Consider the following 25,829-nt stretch of genomic DNA (forward strand, 5'->3'; position numbering starts at 1 on the left):
TTGCTGTTAATAAGACGTAAAACACAAACAACCCAAACCAAATCATTTTTCTGATACCTACATGTAGGTAAGGAAAAGCCGGTTGTTGTTGTCTTTTGACCTTTGCCTTTGAAGAACGAATATTGCTATCACCGACATATGAGGGGCTATTTTGTCTCTTGAGAACAAATCTTTATTGCAACGATATTCTATGCCTACTTTGTCTTTTAAGAACGAATCTTGCTACCACCGAGATAAGAGGAGTTTCTTTGTCTTTTGAGTACGAATCTTGCTATTTCGCATTAAGCTATATCTATAATAATAATAATTCGAGGTTCTTTTATACCGCTTTATCACAACCTAGTTCGTAGGTCGTCTCAAAGTGGTTCACAAATTATTATCCCTGGTTATAGGGCCTTTGCAACCAGCCAATATCTCAATTCCATGGGGAGCATACAGCCGGTCCTGCAATTTCGGCGCTCACGGCTAGCACTGCCCAATCACGTACTCATTTACAGCTGATTAGACTGGAACAAGCGCAGTGTCATGTCATGACCCGAACCTGCAACACTTCTGTCACGAGCCCGGCGTCCTACCACTAGACTACCGTGTCTGTATTGTGTATGCTTGAGTTTAATGGTATCTATCAAATTTCAGGAAGGTTGTCAAACATGGTGTTTGGGTTGTTCATAATTTTTTATATGTTTTCAGAGTTCCGTTTTTGTTTTTCAAGACTCAAATGAAAAACATAGCTTTTTTTGTTTTCTTACTTTTTGTCAGTCGTGTGTGCTAAATGAGCTTGCTAAGGCATTCGATTTATTCAACATGAAGGTTCAATATAGCAAATAGGTAATAAAGCCCTGTCTTAATCTCCACCACAGTGATTATCATGTCGACAACAAAAAGTCGTATTTCGGAGTAAAAAGAGGTTATTATGAGTAACAGAGTCGTAGGTATATGTGATATGGATTTCTACCCAAAAGGTGTCGAATTTGTGAGTACATAGTGTTCGAGTAAATTCAATCATTTTCTAAAAATAAAAAAATAAATAACATTCAACACTCGGTTCGATGTTTAAATTTTAATGAAAACATAAAAATTCCGTACGTTTGATGCACTGTATACAATATCAACAAATATCATCCATAGTAGAGAAAATTGCTAACACGTTTCGGTCACTTTTACTTCCTGCACTCCATGAACTCCGGCCTCGCAACCTATTTCCCTCGATGGACGTTAGTGTCAATACAATGTATGTGTGTAGTTCATTACATTAGTTACTTCTGTCACAATTACTTCCGCACTTCACAAATGTTACCCTCACAAATACAACCGCACTTCACAAATGTTACCCTCACAAATATAACCGCACTTCACAAATGTTCCCCTCACAAATATAACCGCACTTCACAAACGTTACCCTCACAAATACAACCGCACTTCACAAACGTTACCCTCACAAATACAACCGCACTTTACAAACGTTACCCTCACAAATATAATCGCACTCCACAAACGCTACCCTCACAAATACAACCGCACTTCACAAACGTTACCCTCACAAAGAGAACCGCACTTTACAAACGTTACCCTCACAAATACACCCGCACTCCACGGACGTTATCCTCACACATATAACCGCATTTCCCAAACGTTCCCCTCACAAATATAGCCGCTCTTCACAAACGTTACCCTCGCAAATATAGCCGCACTTCACAGACGTTATCCTCACACATACAACCGCACTTCACGGACGTTACCCTCACAAATATAACCGCATTTCACAAACGTTACCCTCACAAATATAGCCGCACTTCACGGACGTTATCCTCACAAATACAACCGCACTTCACAAACGTTATCCTCACAAATATAACCGCACTTCACAAACGTAACCCTCACAAATACAACCGCACTTCAAGAACGCTACCCTCACAAATACAACCGCACTTCACGAACGTTATCCTCACAAATACAACCGCACTTCGCGAACGTTATCCTCACAAATACAACCGCACTTCGCAAACGCTATCCTCACACATACAAACCGCACTTCACGAACGTTAACCTCACAAATACAACCGCACTTCGCGAACGTTATCCTCAAAAATAGTACCGCACTTCACGAACGTTATCCTCACAAATACAATCGCACTTCGCGAACGTTATTCTCAAAAATATAACCGCACTTCACGAACGTTATCCTCACAAATATAACCGAACTTGACAAACGTAACCCTAGCAAATACAACCACACTTCAAGAACGCTACCCTCACAAATACAACCGCACTTCACGAACGTTATCCCCACAAATACAATCGCACTTCGCAAACGCTATCCTCACACATACAACCGCACTTCACGAACGTTATCCTCACAAATACAATCGCACTTCACGAATGTTATCCTCACAAATTCAACGCACTTCGCGAACGTTATCCTCAAAAATAGTACCGCACTTCACGAACGTTATCCTCACAAATACAATCGCACTTCGCGAACGTTATCCTCACAAATACAACCGCACTTCGCGAACGTTATCCTCACAAATATAACCGCACTTCACGAACGTTATCCTCACAAATATAACCGCTCTTCACGAATTTACTCCTCACAAATGCTCCCGTATTGCTTTCTCTAGAAGTGTAATAAATGATATGTGGATTTTGAACAACTCAAAATACCCTTTAACCTTGAGCATCCTCCCTTCAAAAATGATTCTCCTATCAGCACAGTTGACTTTTGCACTCTTAACACTACCAAACTTGATGCTAATCTAAGGGACGCGTTCCGTCATTAATAGAGCCTTCTACTCTCAGAAAGACGAGCGACGATATAAATAAATAGTTCTCTACTATTTTGGATAATATTTTGTGTGGAAAACACGACATAGACAATATGAAATATAGTGAGGTGATATCATGAGAATTGTTGTTCCTGGTTGACAATGTCTTTGTAAAATTCGTTGGCAATATTTTCCAGCAAGCTGTAGGCATTCTGATGGGAACGTACCGATTTTAAACAAAAAACCTTGGCAATTCCTTCTATTTCACATTAAGATATATCGACGATGTCAATTTTTTTTTAAAAAGGAACTCCCGTACATCAGCCTGTTTCTTCGATCTTACACTGTACAGAACGACCAAAGGGTTGGCTTTTTACTTAGATGTACGATAAGCGTCAAAGTTTAATTTTTCTGATCCAGAAATTTCCCTTTCATGATATTGATATCCCTGCTTCCCTTACATATGGTGTTAACATACCGCTGTGGATTCAATATTTGCTCGTAATATGTGTGATAGATGTTGTCTACTGACAGACAATCTCAGAAAACATTCGGTCGAAATGGACACAAATTTACGGACAAGTTTTATGGTCGTCATCATGATCTTATCAGGAAATATTCTATTTCTTTGAGTGATATGAGGCTCGACAATAAACTAAATGGAGAAGAGAATGGCTGATGAATGTTGAATGAGAACCCTCCTACTTGAGGACACCATATTGGTGAGGGGCTGACTCCAGGGCTCTCCAATCCTGGCACCCCCTATCAAAATATCTATATAGGTATATATATAACTGTGCTTGGAAGCAATACAAATATATACATATTTATGAAAAAAATGGCGGGGGGGATAAATATTTGGAGAAAAAAATATGAGGCTCGATTATTTTGATTATACTCATTAATGCGCCTGGTATTTTTCGTTGTTGCTTCCCTTGTTCTCGCGTTGAGGACGTTACATTACTTAGATTTGACCTAGATGAGCAAAGCTGATGGCGCCAGTGACGCAGCAGACGGTTACCTCTCCGACCTCTTTATACTTTTAGAATATATCCTCGTTCATAATCATTAATTTCGATTTACGCTTTTGCTGACATTTCGGCATTTTTACTAAAAGAATGTGTAAAGACCAGAAATAAAGTATTGAGATGTAACAGAGATTACGTCTATTACTTAAAAACTATCACAGAGTGAAAAATATCAGCTTTATATCAAGTTGATACTGTCAAATATCTCACTGACAAAACGTGGTCAATACACCAAGTACTGTATCTATGATATGTTGTACAGGTGTGTTAACGTAGACAGCATAAATACAGACTTAAGTTTGGAGTAATTAATGACCGCAAAGTCAATATTATACAACGCTTCATCGTTTGACCTAAGCCTATTATGTAGGGAAATCATGTGTTACATCATACTTTGTTGACATCCTCTCTGCGTCTACACCTACCTTATACGAGAACTACAGGGAACGAAGCTTGTCTGATGTCTCCTATGTGCTACTATTTAAGAGACATGATCAATGAGTATGAAACAATAACATACATGTTTTTTTTAGATGTGCATGATACGTAGGTGTTAATCCGATCTAATTTAAACTAGACTTGTAATCCCGCCCCTCTACGATAACTCCAATACGTATATTGATTTCTCTGAACTACGATTAACAAATGTGAATTGCAAACTTGAATTTGTTTTCTTTCCAACATTAAGATAATGTCTTTTAACATGTAAAGACATAAGTATGGCTTTGGAGTTTATCTAGAGGAGCGGATTTACAAGTCTAGTTTACACAGATTGCGTGCTTATCGTGATATTAATTATTCAAATTCCAGGTCCTGCAATATTAGCAGATGATTTGTAAAAGTATACAGTCTGGCTTTAAAACACTGCTGCGTTAGGAAGTAACTGGTTGAGTTTATTTGTGCAGTGTTCTGTGAGATACCATTACTGTATGACAGTGTTCTGTGAGATTCCATTACTGTATGACAGTGTTCTGTGAGATAACATTACTGTATGACAGTGTTCTGTGAGATACCATTACTGTATGACAGTGTTCTGTGAGATACCATTACTGTATGGTAGTGTGTATATATAATGAGCATGTAAAGTCCAGAAAACATCGGATAATGAAATGTTCCGTTTTATGATCGGAAAATAGGATGACTCAAGAGACAGAAAAGAATGGATCGCCGAACAGTCCAAGGGAGATAACTCTGAAAATAATTACTTTTTATCCTGTAAATTGTTCAAGAATTCAATGGGTGATTTCGCCAGGTGATCAGGGTCATACGCTCGTAGATAGTTCTCAGTCTCGCTGTTCATGGTGTTTTCTCTGCTCATATCGATATCATCGTAGTGGCTAGATTTTTGTGACGTCATAGTTGACGCATTGGTGTCGCTGATAGGTTTTTGAACGTCAGGTACTTCGACATAATACTGGTCAACAGCCTCTTTGAATACAGAATCGTCATCGTCGTCTTCATATGATGTATTTAAAGTGTCGTAATCTCCGCCACACGCTCCTTTCTTGCTGCAGAGGTCAACTTGAAGGTCAGGTAATGAATCCAGATAATCTGATTTGCTGAAAGTTTTCCCGGAATTAACCTTACTGATATTTATCTTTCTTGGCAAGTCGTAATGTGTGTTGTCGTATACATTACGCACATGATTCTGTGACGTAGGTACATCAGAAGCGGTCACGTAGTCATTTTCAGCAGCTCTTGCATCAGTCCTTTGCGCGCGTTGAGATATAGACACGTGATCTGAGCTCACGGAATAACCAACATTATCAAATCCATTCGGAATACTGTCACGTTCCTTCTTAGCCGAGTTACATCTGAAAGTAAAAGGACATTACTTTAATAGTTCTAGTAATATGAAGTTATCAACTTATTCCATCACTTGAACTGATACACATCAAGATCAATAAGACATATATTATTATATTTCACCGTTTACGTACGTATACATTATGTAGTACATTGTAATGACCTAAATGATTCGAATAGTTACAGTAGCATAACAATTATTAGCTGTATTGGAAATAGTTCTGACAAACACTATGTAGGCTTTGTAGCGGGACTGGACTCGATCGATCGTCGGCGACCAGGTTGCTCAATTGTTAGAGCGTCCATCTAGAGTTCAGAGGGTCCCGGTTGCGAACCCCGCCATGGTCGTTACATTTCTTTCTCCTTTTACAGTTTTACTCAACAAGGTTTGTTATGACAATATCTTGAGGCACAAATGGTAAGCTCGATTTTAATTCTATACACGTGTTTTTGACGTGTATATTGTACATTAACCACTGGACAAATTGACCTGATACATTTGCTTTTCTAAACATTCTCGAATAGGTAAACAAAAGGAAATACAGGAATGATTTTACAACGTCCAGAAGATCTGATAAAACAAGTTACCAAAAACAAACGTTTACCCTTGAAGGTAAAGGTATCGTTACATGTACTTGTTATGGGACTTTTTATCTAAACAGACCAATGATGGTTAAGACAAAGCATAGACAACCCCACGCTGATAACATGTACTAGTAAGATTACCTTCTCATCAGCAGGAATCCAACCAGAGCAAGGAGAATACAGACGGCCACTAGTAGTCCGGCAATCAGGCCAATCAGAGTATCTGTAACAAATAATCAGTCCAATCAGAGTATCTGTAACAAACAATCAGGCCAATCAGAGTATCTGTAACAAATAATCAGGCCAATCAGAGTATCTGTAAAAAAACAATCAGGCCAATCAGAGTATCTGTAACAAACAATCAGGCCAATCAGAGTATTTGTAACAAACAATCAGGCCAATCAGCGTATTTGTAACAAACAATCAGGCCAATCAGAGTATTTGTAACAAAATATTGATACTTTCTGTGTTCAGAGTCTTTAGCTGTACTCTAGCTTGATAGGTTTTTGTTACTGAGACTTACTTTATTATGTGTTGTTGGTTTATTTAGTCTATTGTAAAGACACCATTTCATGCTGTTAGCTCCAGATTTTGTATTTGGATCAAACATTACCCGTTTCATAGCGATTATCATGTTATAACGTGTTTCAAATAACCGGTGGGTTTTGTACAGATATATACTTAAATTTGTATAACTTACCAATATCGAACGTGTCCGATACCTGACCTGTAATACAAAACAATGATATTCTATAATATAATGTAACTTTGTGACTGAGGACAAACACTTGATGCTACAGTGTAACATAACGAATTTTGGTATTTGTCATCGAAAATTATATTACTATACCTTTATAGGCTAATATTGGAAATTGATATTTAGTTTTTTAATATTCCCCGTATTTTATAACGAGAATGATGGCGGGGTTTGGGTATGGGGATCAGCGCTCGTACAGGGTGTCACCACAACAGAGTAGGTCATGGTCAACATCTATTCTTACGAATACACAAAAACATCAACGTTATACTTAGTATCCTATTCATCTCGACTTGTAAACTCTTAGAAATAAAGTTATCCTCGCCTACCTTAACCTTTGAACCTAAAGCGATATGTCGGCCATGAAGACAGCGTTATATCATCGATCAATCTATTCTTTTTTACTAAGTATGCAAAGTGTTTATTAATAACGTGTTTTTAAATCAAACTACTTCGTTATCATCGTGAGACCCCGTTTAAGTTACTGCCACAATAAGATAAGCTGATTAAACTACAGCATATTGTATAAGGGGGATCTCTGTAAGTAAGGAAGGACATGCTAATTCCAAATTCAAGAATATTACAAATTGTATGTCAATATCTATTGATAGTGGGTTCTGCAATCTAACCCTAATCATACATTATTAAGACTTTGAGGCACCAGGAGTATGGGTTAGGGTAAGAGTTAACCCTACCTTGTGCTACGCCTGGACCTCCTGTCCAAGCCCCGCCTCTGGACGTTATAGATGTGGTAGTGGGTGTGGTTGTTGTGGTAGTAGGCGTGGTTGTTGTGGTTGTGAGCGTGCTTGTTATAGTTGTTGGTGTCGTTGTTGTGGTGGTAGGAGTGGTTGTTGTGGTGGTGGGCGTAGTTGTTGTGGGTGTCATTGTTGTGGTAGTAGGCGTGGTTGTTGTGGTTGTGGGCGTGGTTGTTGTAGTTGTGGGTGTCGTTGTTGTGGTAGTAGGCGTGGTTGTTGTAGTTGTGGGTGTGGTTGTTGTGGTAGTGGGCGTGGTAGTTGTAGTTGTTGTTGTTGTAGTAGTTGTTGATACTGGACCCATATCTGAAACAATCATAAAACTGTTATGATATGATACTAATTTTACCAGACAGAATGTCGAGAGAAGTGACATTAAGTTACCTGAGCCAAATAATTTAGATTTCACTTTTGTTACTCTTTTGAAATTATCGTGAATACGTTTGATAGTTTGTTGTATCAATAAATCCTTCTTCAGTGTTTAACTTACCATACTGACAGATATATGTGTAGTGATAATTAAAACTATCACACGGTTTATCGTGCCACTTGTAGTTGTCGTCCAGTCTTAAGTTGGCACAATCCTCAACGCAGGGGAAAAAACACCATTCTGGCTGACCACTAGCCCAGTTCCCCCAAGTTAAAACGTCACCTGAAACATACATTGGACTGAGTACAAAAGTTGTTTGGCATTTTGCGTTATTACAAAGTCGATATTGACGCCCCTAATTTTGTCACGAGGAAGAATATCGTTTTGGGAGAAATCCTGAGGTGAAATGTTTTTGAGACGACACTGAGAGGACAAATAGAAAAACAACAAAAATATCACCAGCAACAAAAATCATACATGTACAACCACGTCACAATAAAACCCAACATGACATCAATGACCAATCTTTACCCAAAGTTGTCCTTCCTTATACTTATAAAGTCTGCATTACAATTACAGTTTGTCATGTGCTGTCAAACTGTACAATATGGCGGCATTGGACAAGATTGACTATGTCATCAAAAGATCAGTTCATCAAAATGCCACTTTGCCTGTCATAGAAATTCTAAAAGGTCAACCTGTTTGTCCTTTAAAACCAAGTCTGGTGCAAAGTCATTTGCATTTTTCAAAAAATAATTTCTTACGTTGTTTTGTATGTGATGTATGTAGATATTAGGCCGTATTACATAATGACGCAACCACGGGTGTCTTGCTGTGACATATTAGGGATATGTAAAACACTGCTGGAAGACACAAAAACTTTAGCACAATGAGATTGTCAAGACTTTGCAAAGATTCTTGACATTTGGCCGTCGACAGTCAGGGGTGTAAGTGAGTGTGCGGAACAATGACTCTGTGGAGAGATTGATCAGTGACGGGAACAGTAGCCTACCTGAGACCCATCTCCAGGTCTCCTCGTTAGCTACATCGGAGGCGCCGATCCACAGACCATTCCTCCTCGCTGCCCAGTTCAGATCTCTGAGACTGCTCTCCACAAAGGCTTGAGTACTGGAGTCTCTAATCTCGATCAGGTGACCTCCCTTGTTCTGACACGCTGTTCTCGCCACGCCCCAGAACGCCTCGTTATCGATGAATTCGTAACAGTGCTCGTTGTATGTCCTGAGGTAGCCATTCCGTGCCAGATTTAATGGGCAGCGGTACCATTCAGTCGATGTATATGCCGACACTGTAAAAGAAGAAGTGAACATAAAAATAACTTGTTCTAACATTATTAATTAGACGCTCAATATAATTTAATCATTTCATATTTTCATTCAAACACGAATTTGCCATTAGATGTCATTGTATGAAGAAATGTGTGTCAAATACCGATGCATTATTATTAAAATTATAATGATTACGATATTTTTGTTAAATCCCCCTATTGAGATTTCGCATGTCATATGCCACCTGGTTTAATACTTCCACATGTATGCGTGGCAGTTTGTGAGGTGGGGTGTATTCATTATTTTTTTGTTTTACAGTTTGACCATCCTTCCAGTGGCACCTTTCCTTCATAGTGCCACTACAGCACCAACACTGTATGCACCACAGACAATTTTATACGTCATATACTGAACATGTAGGTTGTAAACACTTTCTCTGAATATCGGTTCTTCGACAATTAAGGAATCAAACCCTGGTCGTCTGAATAGAAGACTTAAGTGTCGACCACCCGGCCATAAATGATGTTTTACAGTTAAACTATTACAAATCGGTGTTTGTAGTTATCTACGGGAGAGCATCAGGGCCACGTAGAAAAAACAACATTTCGCTTTGTTGTGTAAGTAACCCGAAATTTCGACTCACTAACTCGAATTTTCGAGATACTTACTCGACCTTTCGACTTACTAGCACAAAATTCTGTGTTAATGTAGTATTTTGAAATTTCGAGTCACTAATGCGAAAAAAACTAGGCGGACTTGAGGTAATAGGATTGTGTCGCCATTTCTGAGTAGAATTTCTTCAAATTTTGTAGTTATATTGCTATGAAGTAAAGAAAATTTTCTGCCACCAAAAAATATTTAGGTTGTCAGAATTGTAAGGATTTTAAATGGAAATCTATATAAAAATGAGTGAATTTTGGAAAAAAAAATGAAACACGCATGCAATGTTTTGCAAAATAATGTCAATCAAAATGATACTGACATAGATTAGTATTGCATTAATGTATATCAATTTCAACTAGAATTATGTCAGTGTGACATTACAGCCGCTCACTACTTTAAATTTAGTTGCTTCAGCAACACATTGAGCATCAATATCTACTATAATACCTCAGATATGTGTTCTGTATTCTGCTAATTGAAAATCAGGTCATGTGATGATGTTGCCTTTGATATTTTCAAAATCAATCGCCTCTTAAATGATGCCTTAAAAACATTTCTCCCTCTCCTCTTTTTTTCACCCTCTTTAAGTGTGACGCATTGTTGTAATTTTCATTAAATAGCATCCTCCAATGATGTGACATGAGCATTTACGTGCAGAATGGCAATCGGTGAATGGATAATAAAGAATAGGTGCATTTTGTGCTTGTGAAATGAAGGTTAATTAACAGTAGTGGGAAAACATGGAGAAAAGAGACATTGTTCTATTTTATTTTTATTTATTTTTTATTCATATCAATATATAATTATTAATATATGTAGCGACTATATTTACCGTCATTGAATATACAAAATTTCACAAATGTTCTTGGAATATATTTGAATTATATTTCTCAATGTGACTTTAACAACGTAAGAGTTATTTCCCTTACACCGAATTGGATACTATTTTGACACGGCGCGGCTATTGTGTCATGTTCTTAAATTGTTGCACTTTCATAAATCAATACACAAGAAATAGCATGCTGTGTTACAGAAATGTTTGATAAACATACACAGTTCACATATCGTCTCGTCTCAGAGCCATTACCGTTATCATCCTAAGCACGATATGTCATATTACGTTCCCGTTTCAAACATCAAAATAGAGGTTATACTTCATCACTCATACGGTTTATAGGTATATACATTTACTTCTTCCTTCTACAGAAAGCGTTAATGCTTGAAAGTCTTCACATGTGCTTTCTCGTATCATATGTGTTTCACACGCGTAACACTCCTCAGACCGCAATCCGAGTTGCTAAAACGCTCAAAGCTAGTGCACGAATTTCACCACTACAACACTCGTAGGAATGCACCGGAGATAACATTTTGTTTTCAGCAATTATTTAAAGTATGGATTATTATTTGGAGAAGAGTATCATAAGACTTTATGTAACCCACAGGTTAGTGTCAGAGATTCTACTTTCTATTTACAATAACGAAACTATATAGCGGAAGCATGCACGACTGAATTATGCGCACGCACCCCGAACGGAAGTTGGTCCGTCATTTCGTTCTCTGGACAGAATTAATAAGCCGCCCGGCTCTCGCCAGGAGCGGCTTAAAAATGCTGAAATTGTGTAAAATTAATTATCTATAAACGATTAAAAATTGACATTTTAAAACAATATACACATATTAATTGCAGGTAAGAGTTACCGTTCTTGAAAAACTTCACAGTATAGTTAAATAGGTAGCCGGTTTCCTGAAGTACAGAACAACGGACGCATGTGACTCATTAATTAAAAACACAACTGAATTAATGCCTGGATTGCTTTGAAATACTTTAGTATTGAAAGAACACACTGTTCTGTCAATAATAAACATACAATATTCATCAGTTTAATATTAAACATTAGAATATGCAGAAATTGTGATACTGTCTCCCTACATTGGATTTTCAACTAGGGATGTACTTCCGTTTAGCAATACACTCCTATGATCTTAACCGTAACAAATCAATAAATATCTTCAAATACATAAAGAATGAACTGTCACAAACTATTTGCCAGACATATAATGACTATCGATATATCATTTAGTCGTCAGAAACAGATCAAGTGTGTTTTATATCATGATCGTTCAGCAGGCATTCAATCATGGTGACAAATATTTGTATTCTGATACAGACTGTAGATCCAGTATAATGGGAGGTATATATACAATATACCTATGTGTAGAACATTTACTTTATAGATCGCTCGGAGTCCTGTAAATAGCTAGTGAGCTAACAGACTAGGTATTCCTGTAATTCTCGCCAACACAAACTAAACTAACCGGTTACGCCTGCTATTAAAGTAAGTTTGTCCTCCAAGTTACCTTTATCTACAAACAAATCAAAATTTAGGCCACGCTTTTCATAACTTATAAATATAGAAATTGTGATATCCCTCATGTGATTTACGTATATAGACACTGAACCGACTCGAGACCAGGAACGCCCTGTTCTCAAGCTGGAACAACCGTACCGTAAAGTAAAACTAGCTACTAAACTCTTTTTTTAAGCTCAGTTAATGACCTCCCGCCTAATCAGCACGTGATATCAGCGTGTTATCACTATTATAAATTATAGATGCACGTGTAATACTATTACTACTAGACCAGATATCAACACCAGTAAAACCTACTGTATACTACCACACACACTCGTTCATCAGGGCATATATTTGAATGGAACTGTGTTGCAAACTTCCATTAAAAATATTCGTCCTTAATAGATAATTCGCTGCTGTAATTTAATACTGTACAGTAGATGGTACTCACATATAGTTAAAAGTCCATAGTGAATCACTCAGACTATATGGTGATCACATGTACAAGACAAAGAATCTTTACTGATAGTTGATTTAATCTTAACAAAGACAAAGCGTTTTAAGAGCGAATTAAAACAAATGTGTCGCCGTTTAAATATGGTTTATACAACATGTTGTGACGTACAAATTAAACCGCAAAATCATCAGTGGCCTGGGGCGTCAGTTGTGGTTGTATATCACACGTTCCAGTACATGTCGGGCACCGACTTCACAGCCATATATTACATATATATCAGCTGTTCTGTTGAAATGAGGAAATACATTGTAATATCACCCGAAACTTTCACTGATGAAATAACTTTATAGAGGATAGTGATCAAACTCTTTACTTGTTATTTAATTCAAACATTATTTTATGAAGCATTTTCTACAGTTTAAAACAAATACATTTGTGTGTATTAATTATGGATTTATATTGATGTAAATATATCAATCGAGGCTAATATTACCTTTCAGGTCCATACATGTATAACCACATATTTGAAAATATATACCGATATAGAAATCCTAAAATGTCAACTTAAGTACAAAAAATGTCGACTGATTGTATCTTTAAGCAAGACGGAGCTCAACCGATTAGCAGAGAGTTTGGTGACGTTCAACGATCGTCAAGAGTCAAGAGCACCGCCTTTAGTAGAGAGTTTTGTGACGTTCCACGATCGTCAAGAGGCAAGAGTACCGCCTTTAGTAGAGAGCTTGGTGACGTACCATGATCGTCAAGAGTCAACAATACCGCCTTTAGTAGAGGGCTTGGTGACGTTCCACGATCCTCAAGAGTCAAGAGTTCCGCCTTTAGCAGAGAGTTTGATGACGTTCCAAGTCAACAGTTCCGCCTTTAGTAGAGAGTTTGGTTACGTTCCAAGTCAACAGTACCGCATTTAGTAGAGAGTTTGGTGACTTTCCAAGTCAACAGTACCGCCTTTTGCAGAGAGTTTGGTGACGTAACAGTGCAGCCTTTAGCAGAGCGTTTGGTGACGTAACAGTGCCGCCTTTCGCAGAGAGTTTGGTGACGTAACAGTGGCGCCTTTTGTAGAGAGTTTGGTGACGTAACAGGGCCGCCTTTAGCAGAGAGTTTGGCGACGTTCCACGATCGTCAAGAGTCAACAATTCCGCCTTTAGTAGAGAGTTTGGTTACGTTCCAAGTCAACAGTACCGCATTTAGTAGAGAGTTTGGTGACGTAACAGGGCCGCCTTTAGCAGAGAGTTTAGTGACGTAACAGTGCCGCCTTTAGTAGAGAGTTTGGTTACGTTCCAAGTCAACAGTACCGCCTTTTGCAGAGAGTTTGGTGACGTAACGTTCCATGATCGTCAAGAGTCCACAGTACCGCCTTTAGTAGAGGGCTTGGTGACGTTCCACGATCGTCAAGAGGCAAGAGTACCGCCTTTAGTAGGGAGCTTGGTGACGTTCCATGATCGTCAAGAGTCAAGAGTACCGCCTTTAGTATCTTTAAGCAAGAAGGAGCTCAACCGATTAGCAGAGAGTTTGGTGACGTCACAGTGCCGCCTTTAGTAGAGAGTTTGGCGACGTTCCACGATCGTCAAGAGTCAAGAGAACCGCCTTTAGTAGAGAGTTTGGCGACGTTCCACGATCGTCAAGAGGCAAGAGTACCGCCTTTAGTAGAGAGCATGGTGACGTTCCACGATCGTCAAGAGGCAAGAGTACCGCCTTTAGTAGAGAGTTTGGCGACGTTCCACGATCGTCAAGAGGCAAGAGTACCGCCTTTAGTAGGGAGCTTGGTGACGTTCCATGATAGCCAAGAGTCCACAGTACCGCCTTTAGTAGAGAGTTTTGTGACGTTCCACGATCGTCAAGAGTCAAGAGCACCGCCTTTAGTAGAGAGCTTGGTGGCGTTCCACGATCGTCAAGAGTCAAGAGAACCGCCTTTAGTAGAGAGTTTGGTTACGTTCCAGGATCGTCAAGAGTCAAGAGTACCCCCTTTAGCAGAGAGTTTGGTGACGTTCAACGATCGTCAAGAGGCAAGAGTACCGCCTTTAGTAGGGAGCTTGGTGACGTTCCATGATCGTCAAGAGTCCACAGTACCGCCTTTAGTAGAGGGCTTGGTGACGTTCCACGATCGTCAAGAGGCAAGAGTACCGCCTTTAGTAGAGAGTTAGGTGACGTTCCAAGTCAACAGTTCCGCCTTTAGTAGAGAGTTTGGCGACGTTCCACGATCGTCAAGAGTCAACAGTACAGCCTTTAGTAGAGAGTTTGGTGACTTTCCAAGTCAACAGTACCGCCTTTAGAAGAGAGCTTGGTGACGTTCCACGATCCTCAAGAGTCAAGAGTTCCGCCTTTAGCAGAGAGTTTGTTGACGGTCCACGATCGTCAAGAGTCAACAATTCCGCCTTTAGTAGAGAGTTTGGCGACGTTCCACGATCGTCAAGAGGCAAGAGTACCGCCTTTAGTAGAGAGCTTGGTGGCGTTCCACGATCGTCAAGAGTCAACAGTACCGCCTTTAGCAGAGAGCTTGGTGACGTTCCACGATCCTCAAGAGTCAAGAGTTCCGCCTTTAGCAGAGAGTTTGATGACGTTCCAAATCAACAGTTCCGCCTTTAGCAGACAGTTTGGTGACGTTCCACGATAATGTCGACTGATTGTATCTTTAAGCAAGACGGAGCTCAACCGATTAGCAGAGAGTTTGGTGACGTAACGTTCCATGATCGTCAAGAGGCAACAGTACCGCCTTTAGCAGAGAGTTTGTTGACGGTCCACGATCGTCAAGAGTCAAGAGCACCGCCTTTAGTAGAGAGCTTGGTGACGTACCACGAACGTCAAGAGTCAACAGTACCGCCTTTAGAAGAGAGTTTGGTGACGTTCCAAAAGAAGTGACGTCATAAACGGAACTGATTAACCTGCTGTTTTTTAATATGGTCACATCGAAATAGTACTGCATAAGAGAGTTTGGTGACGTTCCATGATCGTCAAGCGTCAACAGTACCGCCTTTAGTAGAGGGCTTGGTGACGTTCCACGATCCTCAAGAGTCAAGAGTTCCGCCTTTAGCAGAGAGTTTGTTGACGGTCCACGATCGTCAAGAGTCAACAGTTCCGCCTTTAGCCGAGAGTTTGGTGACGTTCCACGATTGTCAAGAGTCAACAGTACCGCCTTTAGAAGAGAGCTTGGTGACGTTCCACGATCGTCAAGAGTCAACAATTCCGCCTTTAGTAGAGAGTTTGGTTACGTTCCAAGTCAACAGTACCGCCTTTTGCAGAGAGTCTGGTGACGTAACAGTGCCGCCTTTCGCAGAGAGTTTGGTGACGTAACGTTCCATGATCGTCAAGAGGCAACAGTACCGCCTTTAGCAGAGAGCTTGGTGACGTTCCATGATCGCCAAGAGTCAACAGTACCGCCTTTAGTAGAGAGTTAGGTGACGTTCCAAGTCAACAGCACCGCCTTTAGTAGAGAGTTTGGTTACGTTCCAAGTCAACAGTACCGCATTTAGTAGAGAGTTTGGTGACGTAACAGGGCCGCCTTTAGCAGAGAGTTTGATGACGTTCCAAGTCAACAGTTCCGCCTTTAGTAGAGAGTTTGGTGACGTAACAGGGCCGCCTTTAGCAGAGAGTTTGGTGACGTTCCAAGTCAACAGTACCGCCTTTTGCAGAGAGTTTGGTGACGTAACAGTGCCGCCTTTAGCAGAGAGTTTGGTGACGTAACAGTGCCGCCTTTAGTAGAGAGTTTGGTGACGTAACAGTACCGCCTTTAGCAGAGAGTTTGGTGACGTTCCAAAAGAAGTGACGTCATAAACGGAACTGATTAACCTGCTGTTTTTTAATATGGTCACATCGAAATAGTACTGCATATCAGCAACCACAACTGGATTATGAGCAACCAATGAGGATACAGACACCGATATATATACGAGGACTTGTAACCAATGAGGATACAGACACCGATATATATACGGGGACTTATAACCATTGAGGACACAGACACCGATATATATACGGGGACTTTAACCATTGAGGACACAGACACCGATATATATACGGGGACTTGTAACCAATGAGGATACAGACACCGATATATATACGGGGACTTGTAACCAATGAGGATACAGACACCGATATATATACGAGGACTTGTAACCAATGAGGATACAGACACCGATATATATACGGGGACTTGTTTCACAAAAATTGTCTATAGATCAGGACTGATAGAAACGTGTACACATACAGTACCCGTCGAAAGACTGGGACAATGTATAAGTGATAGTTGTAAACTGGAACCAAGCTATTGGCTTTTATTAGCTCCTCTCCCGACACTCTGATTACTTTGTCCTAGTTACCGACAATAAAACATAGTTCATTCCAACATTCACAAATATAGATCAGAAGGAACGCCCATAAGCAATGTACAATGTACGTACGGTTGACCTGAGTTAGCTAGAGAGGGTCCACTTATATCATACAGAACTCTTCAGTATAACGCTTGGTGTTGTAGCCTCATTCATCCACACTCTTGCGTGTGAACTATAGCAAAAGCGTCGTGATGACCAAGACTAAAAAACGACATGCAGTACCTCGTGACGTTGTATATTGATTACCAATAGACATCTATATTGGTCGGCAATCGTTTGAATTATTTATGTTCTGCATGTGGAGCGTCTTGTGGGTAGAATCGAATAATTCCCCAACCGACTGTCATCTGAAGTAATAATGTACACCAGTATCATACTTCGGATCGAAAAGAGATGGAGTTTTTATTGGGGTTTCTCCGCATTTTGACATTTGGCTTTACAAAAAATATCTCACTGTAAATTACGTATTCCCTTCACAGTCTAGAAATGTGAAAGATATAATTACGAATATATGCTGTACAGTAATGTAATGTAGCTACTGCCCTGCCCTCTGTTGTTTACGACACGTGTAGCCGTAGGACAACGATGTACATGTATAATGACCAGATAAGACCTGTGTCTATCTGTCTAGTAGAACTGTAACGTCTATATTGATGTACATGTGTTTTACGGTGTAGGATGTACATCTGTAATACATGTAATGGTATATGTATTAATACGCTCAGTTCAGAGATATCTTCTATGGAAATAAAAAGGCGAAGTCCGGAAGCATTAGTGGTTTTCATCCCCAATAGATTATGAGTGAATTTCACAATTGTTTTAAATTATAACAGGTTAGGTTTAAGGCATCCCCACAAATGTGTGTTAGTCCGAAAGCTGAACATACCCTGCAGACTAACTCCCTCGTCTGTTTCCGTAACGTCCTCATGGAAATGACAGAGTGAAAGTGGTTAGCTTTATGCTGTAACTGTATACTAATATACTCCTCACCTTCGTGTGTTTTTCTTATTACACCGTACCCATCACCTCCTAAGGATTAACGAATACTCCCGAATATCACTGTGGCTAACGAATACTCCCGAATATCACTGTGGCTAACGAATACTCCCGAATATCACTGTGAATGAAAATCTATGCAGTTCTTTACAAGAAGTGTCCGAAAATACAGAAAGACGGTCGAACAGACGGATACCTTGCCTCAGGTATACACACAGTGGCGGACGGACGAACAGACGGACATCCTGTCCGATGCAACCCGTAACTTTGTAATAAAAGAGAGGTTGTTAAAATAATATACACGCGTATAATATAACTTAACTCTATATCAGATTACATCCGAAAGCCTCTACCTGAAACTCAAACGAAGAAGAATTTTATTTTTTCGGCACATTCAGACTTGGAGTTGCTTGCTCACTTAACATAGCAAAGAGTTATATAAGAGAGATATATATGTTATGGTTACCTATTGACCAAAGCCTGTTCCGGCACGGCGATTGGATCCGTAGACCCCTTGATTATTTATCAGGGAACTTGTTATCATTTCCCTGAGACACAACCGTGAATGATTTCAAATGTTCTCACTCTCCAAAAAGTCACACAACCTATATTATGTTTATCTGAATAAGGAGTTTATCAGTAAACTAACTTTTAAGGTGTGTCCGGTAGAACAAAAGATGCCCTACCAACGTAGGACAGGCCTCGCTGTAGGCTCGAGCGTTAAGGACTTCCCACGCTTTCTTATAGTCGTGTCGTCATTTCCGTATTGCTTATCGGGCATTTCAATACCGTAGCGTAAATTCTAATATTTACATTTGCATGGCATTGTCACTATATAGCCTCTTTGAGAGCTGTGTCGTTGATGGGACTTTAATTACCATGACGCACGAGCCATAATTACCATGCCGCACGAGACACAATTCTTAGCGTATTAATTACAACACTGACCGGAACTACAATATCCAATGTAAATAAACATGACGGCTGCTGAAATATCGCTGGGCATTGTGAGATTTGATAATGTCATTGTAAATTGATGTGCAAAATAAAAAATAAAATAAAAAACACTTTTATTACAACGAAAACAAGACCAAGGTCTGCAATATCGTACAAAATGCACATCGGTTGAAATCACCAATGCCGGCAATGGAAACAATTTTAACGCTCATGCAATTTATCAGAAATATCGTCTGTTACACTGCACTGATCAACAGGGGTTCGTTATAAATGTCTGAAATACACATATTCTATAGACCTACTGACACATATGTTACAGACCTACTTATGAGTCACAGCACACATACACATTCGTCATTTCAGACATTTGTAACGAACCTGTGCTCCGTCGCAAGATCACTCACTTCAAACGCTATCAGTTTCACGCGTCTCGGATCCACGGTTCCTCAGTTTCAGACGACATGTCAAATAACGATGCTGTTAAAGAATCTACCGACTGTTGTCGGGTTACCATACAATCAACAAATACATTCACGCCTGGATTCTTCACAAAACGAGCAAAGAGAAAAGATCGAATTAACTTCCAAATATAACTCCCTCGTGGAGGTCAAGGTCCCATTCACGGTGTTCACTGTATTTATCCATGCGCGAAATTTGTTCCGGCGGAAAATCGAAACAATTTCAAATCTAACTTTCAGCTCAGATTTCTATTGATAAACTGGAATCACCCTATAGACATTTCATACGCAATTGTATTGATACTGAATTGTGGAATAAATTTGAAGTGTTTGTTAAAATGTCAAAGCACTACTTTGTTTGCCAATCCGCACGCGACAATACGCTGTTCAAACTATTGAACGAAATTGTGTGGACTGTCGATAAGGCGGGCATTTTTAATTTTAATTATAAATTATAAGTTAAAAAAGAACATAAGAGGCTAGCGCGCATTATGTTGTTTGCTTGCAAAGCTGTGTCATTCAAATAGATCATAAATATCATACAAAAACAGTTCAATGCTTAAGTAACACCGGGTAAACAATAGTACACGTGCGTGACGATGATATGTCAACACCCGGTATCGAGACTAACTGGGAAATGTGTAGTCACGCGTACTTCAGAAATAAAGATTCCGATACAAAGTCATAAACTGATTCATGGAAAGACACTAACGTGAGACCAGACGACTTCAAGAAGGTCACATATGAAACGCATGTAAGACGTGCATATCACGTGCTTACACGAGTTCACAGGCTCGAGGTCATTACGATTTTCGGTGTCGAGTGAGTTACGCTCGAACGAGTAAATCGTTTTTATAAATGCAGTACAACTGACTCTGTTAAAATAGTGTTTTATAAAAGTATTAAGATCCCTATGAAAAAGCATATGTGGGTGCACGTGAGAACGGTACATCATACGATGCGATAGCGTCTGGTTACTTATGTACCTACAATGCGCTAGCGGGCTGTGGAATGATGTCCAAAGTGTTTGGTATTGAGATTCATTTGGTTGCATAAAAGGCGATTACTCGTCATTTCTAATAGCATAACTTAGTATTTTTTTGATATTTTTAAAAAGAGATAACTCAAACCAGAATCTCTCTTCATGGCAACAAAGATGGCGTCCGACACATGTATATGTTACTTTCTGTGTTCTGTATGCATGTCATGAGAGATCATTCTCCATATATGTATGTAATATTATGTATTATATTTCTGTATACCTATGGGTCGTAAGGCCCCCGGAATAAACTTGATTTGAATTGACACATGTACACACAAGCGGTCGAGGTTTGCCAATTATTCACAGGATTAATACCCTACAAGTAATCTAAAACGACAGCAACTTCAACAAAAAGGCAAATAGGGGCCGCTAGGGTGATAATTACAAAGATAGTTGTGTTTTGTTATTAATGTACGAAATATTGCCGAAAAGCTAAAAGGTGTCCGGTAGGGGCCATTTTGAGTAGCTGTCAAGTTTAAAGGGGCTGGTCGGGGGGAAAAAATCATATTTGCTAAAATGGCATAAACATGTTAAAATACCTTCTTATGAAATATACCCATTCAAATTTTGCTGAAATTCACTCCATAAGAGTAAAAATTATAATTGTATTAAAGAAATCCTAAATCGCCACCTGACAGTCTAAAACTCTCAATTGACCCAGATCAGTGATGACAGGCACGAGGTATCAATACAGTTATATATAACAACAACATATAGGTAGGAATACTACACTTGCATCATACATGACCTTTGAAAACAATTATTTACGTATAGTATGGCTATCTTGTCCGCTAGTTGAGTCCTGTTGTTATCTTCACTGCCTCGAGCTCACTTTCGAAACAACCACGTGACATATATAAATAGATCTGCGCTAAATTTACGCGGGGCTTCCCGAGATTTCAGTGGTCAAAACTGGACATCGTAAGCAGAACTTGATCATCATATTGCCGTGGTATAACTTTTGGAAGGCCAGAGAACGCATTAAGACCCATTTATTTTGTATTTTTTCCCCGACCAGCCCCTTTAACAGGTTTGGCACAACAGCGCATATGGGTAATAATCCTGCATTTGGGTAACAGTTACCCATTTGAGTAACAATTTTATTACTGAGATGGGGAATAAAGTGAAAAAACCCAACATAAATTCTTTTAAAAACCTGGAGCAAAAAAGGGCGTCATTCTTTCAACATAATCCATATATGGTGCCCAACCTGTTTAAGTCAAACTCTCAAAATGACTTGAAATTTGGCAGAAAAAACATTTATCTCTGGGTTAGGATGGGTCTACGGCTCATAGACCCCTTCGGTCTTTATAGACCACTCGCATTCGGCTCGGGGTCTATAAAAACCAGACTGGGTCTATGAGCCCGTAGACCCCTCCTAACCCGGCGGTAGCTAATACTGTAATTACATACTGGTATATGACGAACATATTATAACATTACGTATGAGGGTATTAATTACAAACCTGGGAATATAATCAGGAATTATCCTAAAAAACCGGTGTTGGATATTCATAAGACTTGTTTCAGGTAAATGTAGTCGGGGAAAATCCAATTTTCCAATCGAACAGTCGAGCTAGTTGTCCAACAGATCGTAACACGGAATTGTTTTGATTGAAACGTTTAAATGGACATTTCATCTTAACGACAGACTGTACAGTACTGATATCGCGTTTACTAACCTATACACCTCACCACAGAATACAACCCCCACCTTACAACGTGTGACCCACATTAAAGACAATCGCCTACTTTCAGTAGTAGGTTGTATTGCACAGTTTTCAATATAACTGGCTATGCTTGAGTGATTGAACTAATTTTAGATCTGAGTCACAGTTTAGAAGCAAACATGTTCTTGACATGTGCGTCATATTCTTGTAAATTTTCGCTAATCAAGGAAGTAAACAGGTATACTGTACTTGGGCGCAGTTTCTTACATGGTTTGTTTCTATTGTTCTGGATATGCAATACGGGATACAGGATACAGGCATTATTGGCCTCTAATTAAGAATCCGATGTTTCCAATGTCTACATTTTATCATATGAAGGTCCTGATATGCCATTTTAGTATAATGAAAATATGTTTGGCTGTATCCAACATTGATGCTTTATTGTCCTTGTCCACTCTGATACATTTGTGACTCGACGCTCCCTAATAAGGCACCACATGTCGGCATTTGTTTTCTTTTGGAAGAATTGAGATTACATATATCTTCTTTTGTTTTACATTTCACGATATATTGGTGTGGTCAAGGATCACATACATCACAGGCTCTACTTTAGTACTGTACAAAGGATAGGTGTTTGAAAATGTATTGGACGCACTCAACTTGTACAGCCCCACGACGTAACCATAAACAATTATACTTCAATCAGTCGTCCATTCACAAATGATTTTTTCGCTTTATTCGCTACTAGTCACCCCTTTTTTTCTAACCCTCTAGTGAACCGTATTTGAACAAAGATTCAAATATTCGGAATAAAATTCATCAGTTTGGTAAAAATGATAAAGACTAAGCTTGTTTTGAATCCAAACAGGAATTGAAAACTTATTTTCGAGACTTTTTGCTAGATTTTTCGAAAACGTCTAACGATCGGTGTCTCGACTCAAAACCGCTGATAAAGAATACTGAGCCACACTGTGCCGTATCAGTAAAGTCAGATGTCAAAAATCATAGAGACATTTCGCCAAATCGCACTTTAACACTGCAGGTAGTCAGGGGGCGAGTAACATGTTTACCCATTCCGCCCCTCGATGCACACCATCCATTGCAGTAGACGTTGAGGGGTAGTTCGCACTCCCCTAGACAGATGCATAAACATCGTTACTGAAGATGAAGCCATGGGAAATGAAAAGCGACATATCAAGCAGGCCCTGACAATTTGTGGATATTCCGAATGGTCGAGAAGGAAAGTAGAAATACATATGGAATAGAAGCAATTCGAATGGCCCCGAGAACAAAACCGTAAAAACACAGAGAGAAAAGGTAACGACATGGTCTCTACCCATACATCAAGGGGGTGTTTGAAGCACTTTCAAGAGTGTTGCGCAAACATCACATCTGCACATCCATGTGACCACACAACACCATCAAACAACTTTTAGTTCATCGGAAAGACAAATTGCTGAAGGAAGACAAAACAGGGTTGGTTTACCAGATTCCAGGTAACAGATGCAACCTTACATACAACGTACATAGGACACACTGGCCGGAAATTTGGGACACACCTAAAAGAACATCAGAAAGACGTTGAAGCCATGAAACACCAAGTCTACGCTAGAGGAAGACATCGGGGAACAATAAAATAAACCAGTCATTACAGACCATGCTAGCATACACAACCACATCATAGTCTCGAACAACTCGAAAGTGCTTGAAAGGGAGGACAACGGGAAAGTCAAGAAAATAAATGAATTCGTCTGGGTTAGGAGAATAGGGATTTCGATGAACAGAGACAAGGGGGCCACCAGCTGAGTCATCTTTATAACCCTATTTTGATATAAAATATGGGGCGGAATGGTTAAACATGTTACCCGTCCCCCTGACTGCCTGCAGTATTAGAGTGCAATTGGGCGAAATGTGTATATGATTAACCCTAACCCTGTTAATTGACCTTGAACCTTGGCGTCAATGGGATACTGTCCGTTAATTGACATTGAACCTCGGCGTCAATGAACTATGTCTGCTAATTGACATTGAACCTCGGCGTCAATGAATTATGTCTGCTAATTGACATTAAATATCGGCGTCAATGAACTATGTCTGCTTATTGACCTTGAACCTCGGCGTCAATGAACTATGTCTGCTAATTGACCCTGAACCTCGGCGTCAATGAACTATGTCTGCTAATTAACATTGAACCTCGGCGTCTATTGACTATTCTACTGTCTTTTAATTAATCTCGAGACTCGGCTTCAATGGAAAACTGACTAATTTTTTGCAGAGTGATAATGTAATTCTTATCTCATACACTGAGGGTTAGAAGACTCTCCGTGCAGCAATGTGTACCAGTTATTTACCCTGTTTACCTGTATGCTTTGGCACATCGAGGCCAGACTCGATCACGCCTCCGCGGTCTGTAATGCATATCGTCCATTGACTACCATGACACAAGATATAAGACAATCTCATGATCAACAATCGACCAATAAACTGACAAGGATACTGATCGCTCTAACCAAATCACAAAAAATCTGACCAGGTTTTTTACGGATAACAAATGTACATACAAATGTACATCACATGTAGTAGTATAATGCAATACTAAAAATATACCACATATCCAAGACATGCATTTCATTTCATGCAATTTGGAAATGTCCACGGTCCCGTAAGGACAAGCCTATACAACTGTGTTTATCACAAAGACTTATGTAAGCGACACAGACAAACGGTCAGCGACGTCATTGACAGTATTATCATATTCACAATGTAGTTTTCAGGTAGCAAAAATAAACAAAGTGCTAATGCATAATTGATCTTGTTTAAACCGTTACTCAACACAGATCCCCGAGTCCTACAGTATGTCAGACAATAGACTATGAATGACCAAGTCTATTTAACGACGGATGGTGGCAGTTTGGTAAACATTGCCGAAGGGTGATTCTTCTCCGTAGTACGACATTTGATTTATTATTTTGCAAAGAAAACATTGTGTTGAATATTACAAATAATAAAATAACCACTAAGTAAGTACACCTGAGAAAACTGGAATTAAATCCCGACACCCGTGGGATAAAGGAAACTTAGTAAAAAAGTCAACAAGGCTGACCACCATACAAAACGTGTTCGATTTTATGTACAATAATTGATTGTTCACGGTATAAAACTGTGTACTCATTCATGTGACCTGGCACGTGAGCTCCGCCTTGTTAGCTTCATAAATAGATGTGATTTATCCAATGGCGACACAATTCTAGACGCCAGAAGCACGTATGTGGTAATTATTGTATGACTATCATTTGTATTATTCAAGGCTACCCGCTGATCAAATGTCACTTTTCAGACAATAATCATTTGTTTCAGCAAAAGGTTTCATACCAATGGTTCATTTATACGTAGTTACTCTCTCTCTCTCTCTCTCTCTCTCTCTCTCTTAAATTATGACTATAGTTAAATTATGTGTTATTGATCGACGTATGTCTATTACAGACAGCGACGAAACAAAGCAGTGTATAAAAGTATAAAACCAGAATAAATAACAATGCTTAC

The 25,829-nt window shown here is 39.4% G+C and overlaps 1 protein-coding gene across 1 annotated transcript in view; it reads right to left on the bottom strand.

The window, feature by feature from the left end:
• Window positions 1-1,713: 1,713 nt before the first annotated feature.
• LOC110441350 (serine-rich adhesin for platelets-like) overlaps window positions 1,714-25,829 on the bottom strand; it is a 24,890-nt gene continuing 774 nt past the window's right edge. Inside the window, exons 2-7 of the mRNA XM_021484466.1 lie at window positions 9,076-9,369; window positions 8,184-8,345; window positions 7,637-7,999; window positions 6,885-6,911; window positions 6,326-6,407; window positions 1,714-5,607 (exon numbers count right to left, since the gene is read on the bottom strand). Of these exons, the coding sequence (XP_021340141.1) occupies window positions 4,995-5,607; window positions 6,326-6,407; window positions 6,885-6,911; window positions 7,637-7,999; window positions 8,184-8,345; window positions 9,076-9,369 (1,541 nt within the window). The 3' untranslated portion in view covers window positions 1,714-4,994. The remainder of the gene's footprint in view (window positions 5,608-6,325; window positions 6,408-6,884; window positions 6,912-7,636; window positions 8,000-8,183; window positions 8,346-9,075; window positions 9,370-25,829) is intronic.

The sequence above is a fragment of the Mizuhopecten yessoensis genome, unplaced genomic scaffold (assembly GCF_002113885.1).
Source record: "Mizuhopecten yessoensis strain PY_sf001 unplaced genomic scaffold, ASM211388v2 scaffold715893, whole genome shotgun sequence".
NCBI classification, from domain to species: Eukaryota; Metazoa; Mollusca; class Bivalvia; order Pectinida; family Pectinidae; genus Mizuhopecten; species Mizuhopecten yessoensis.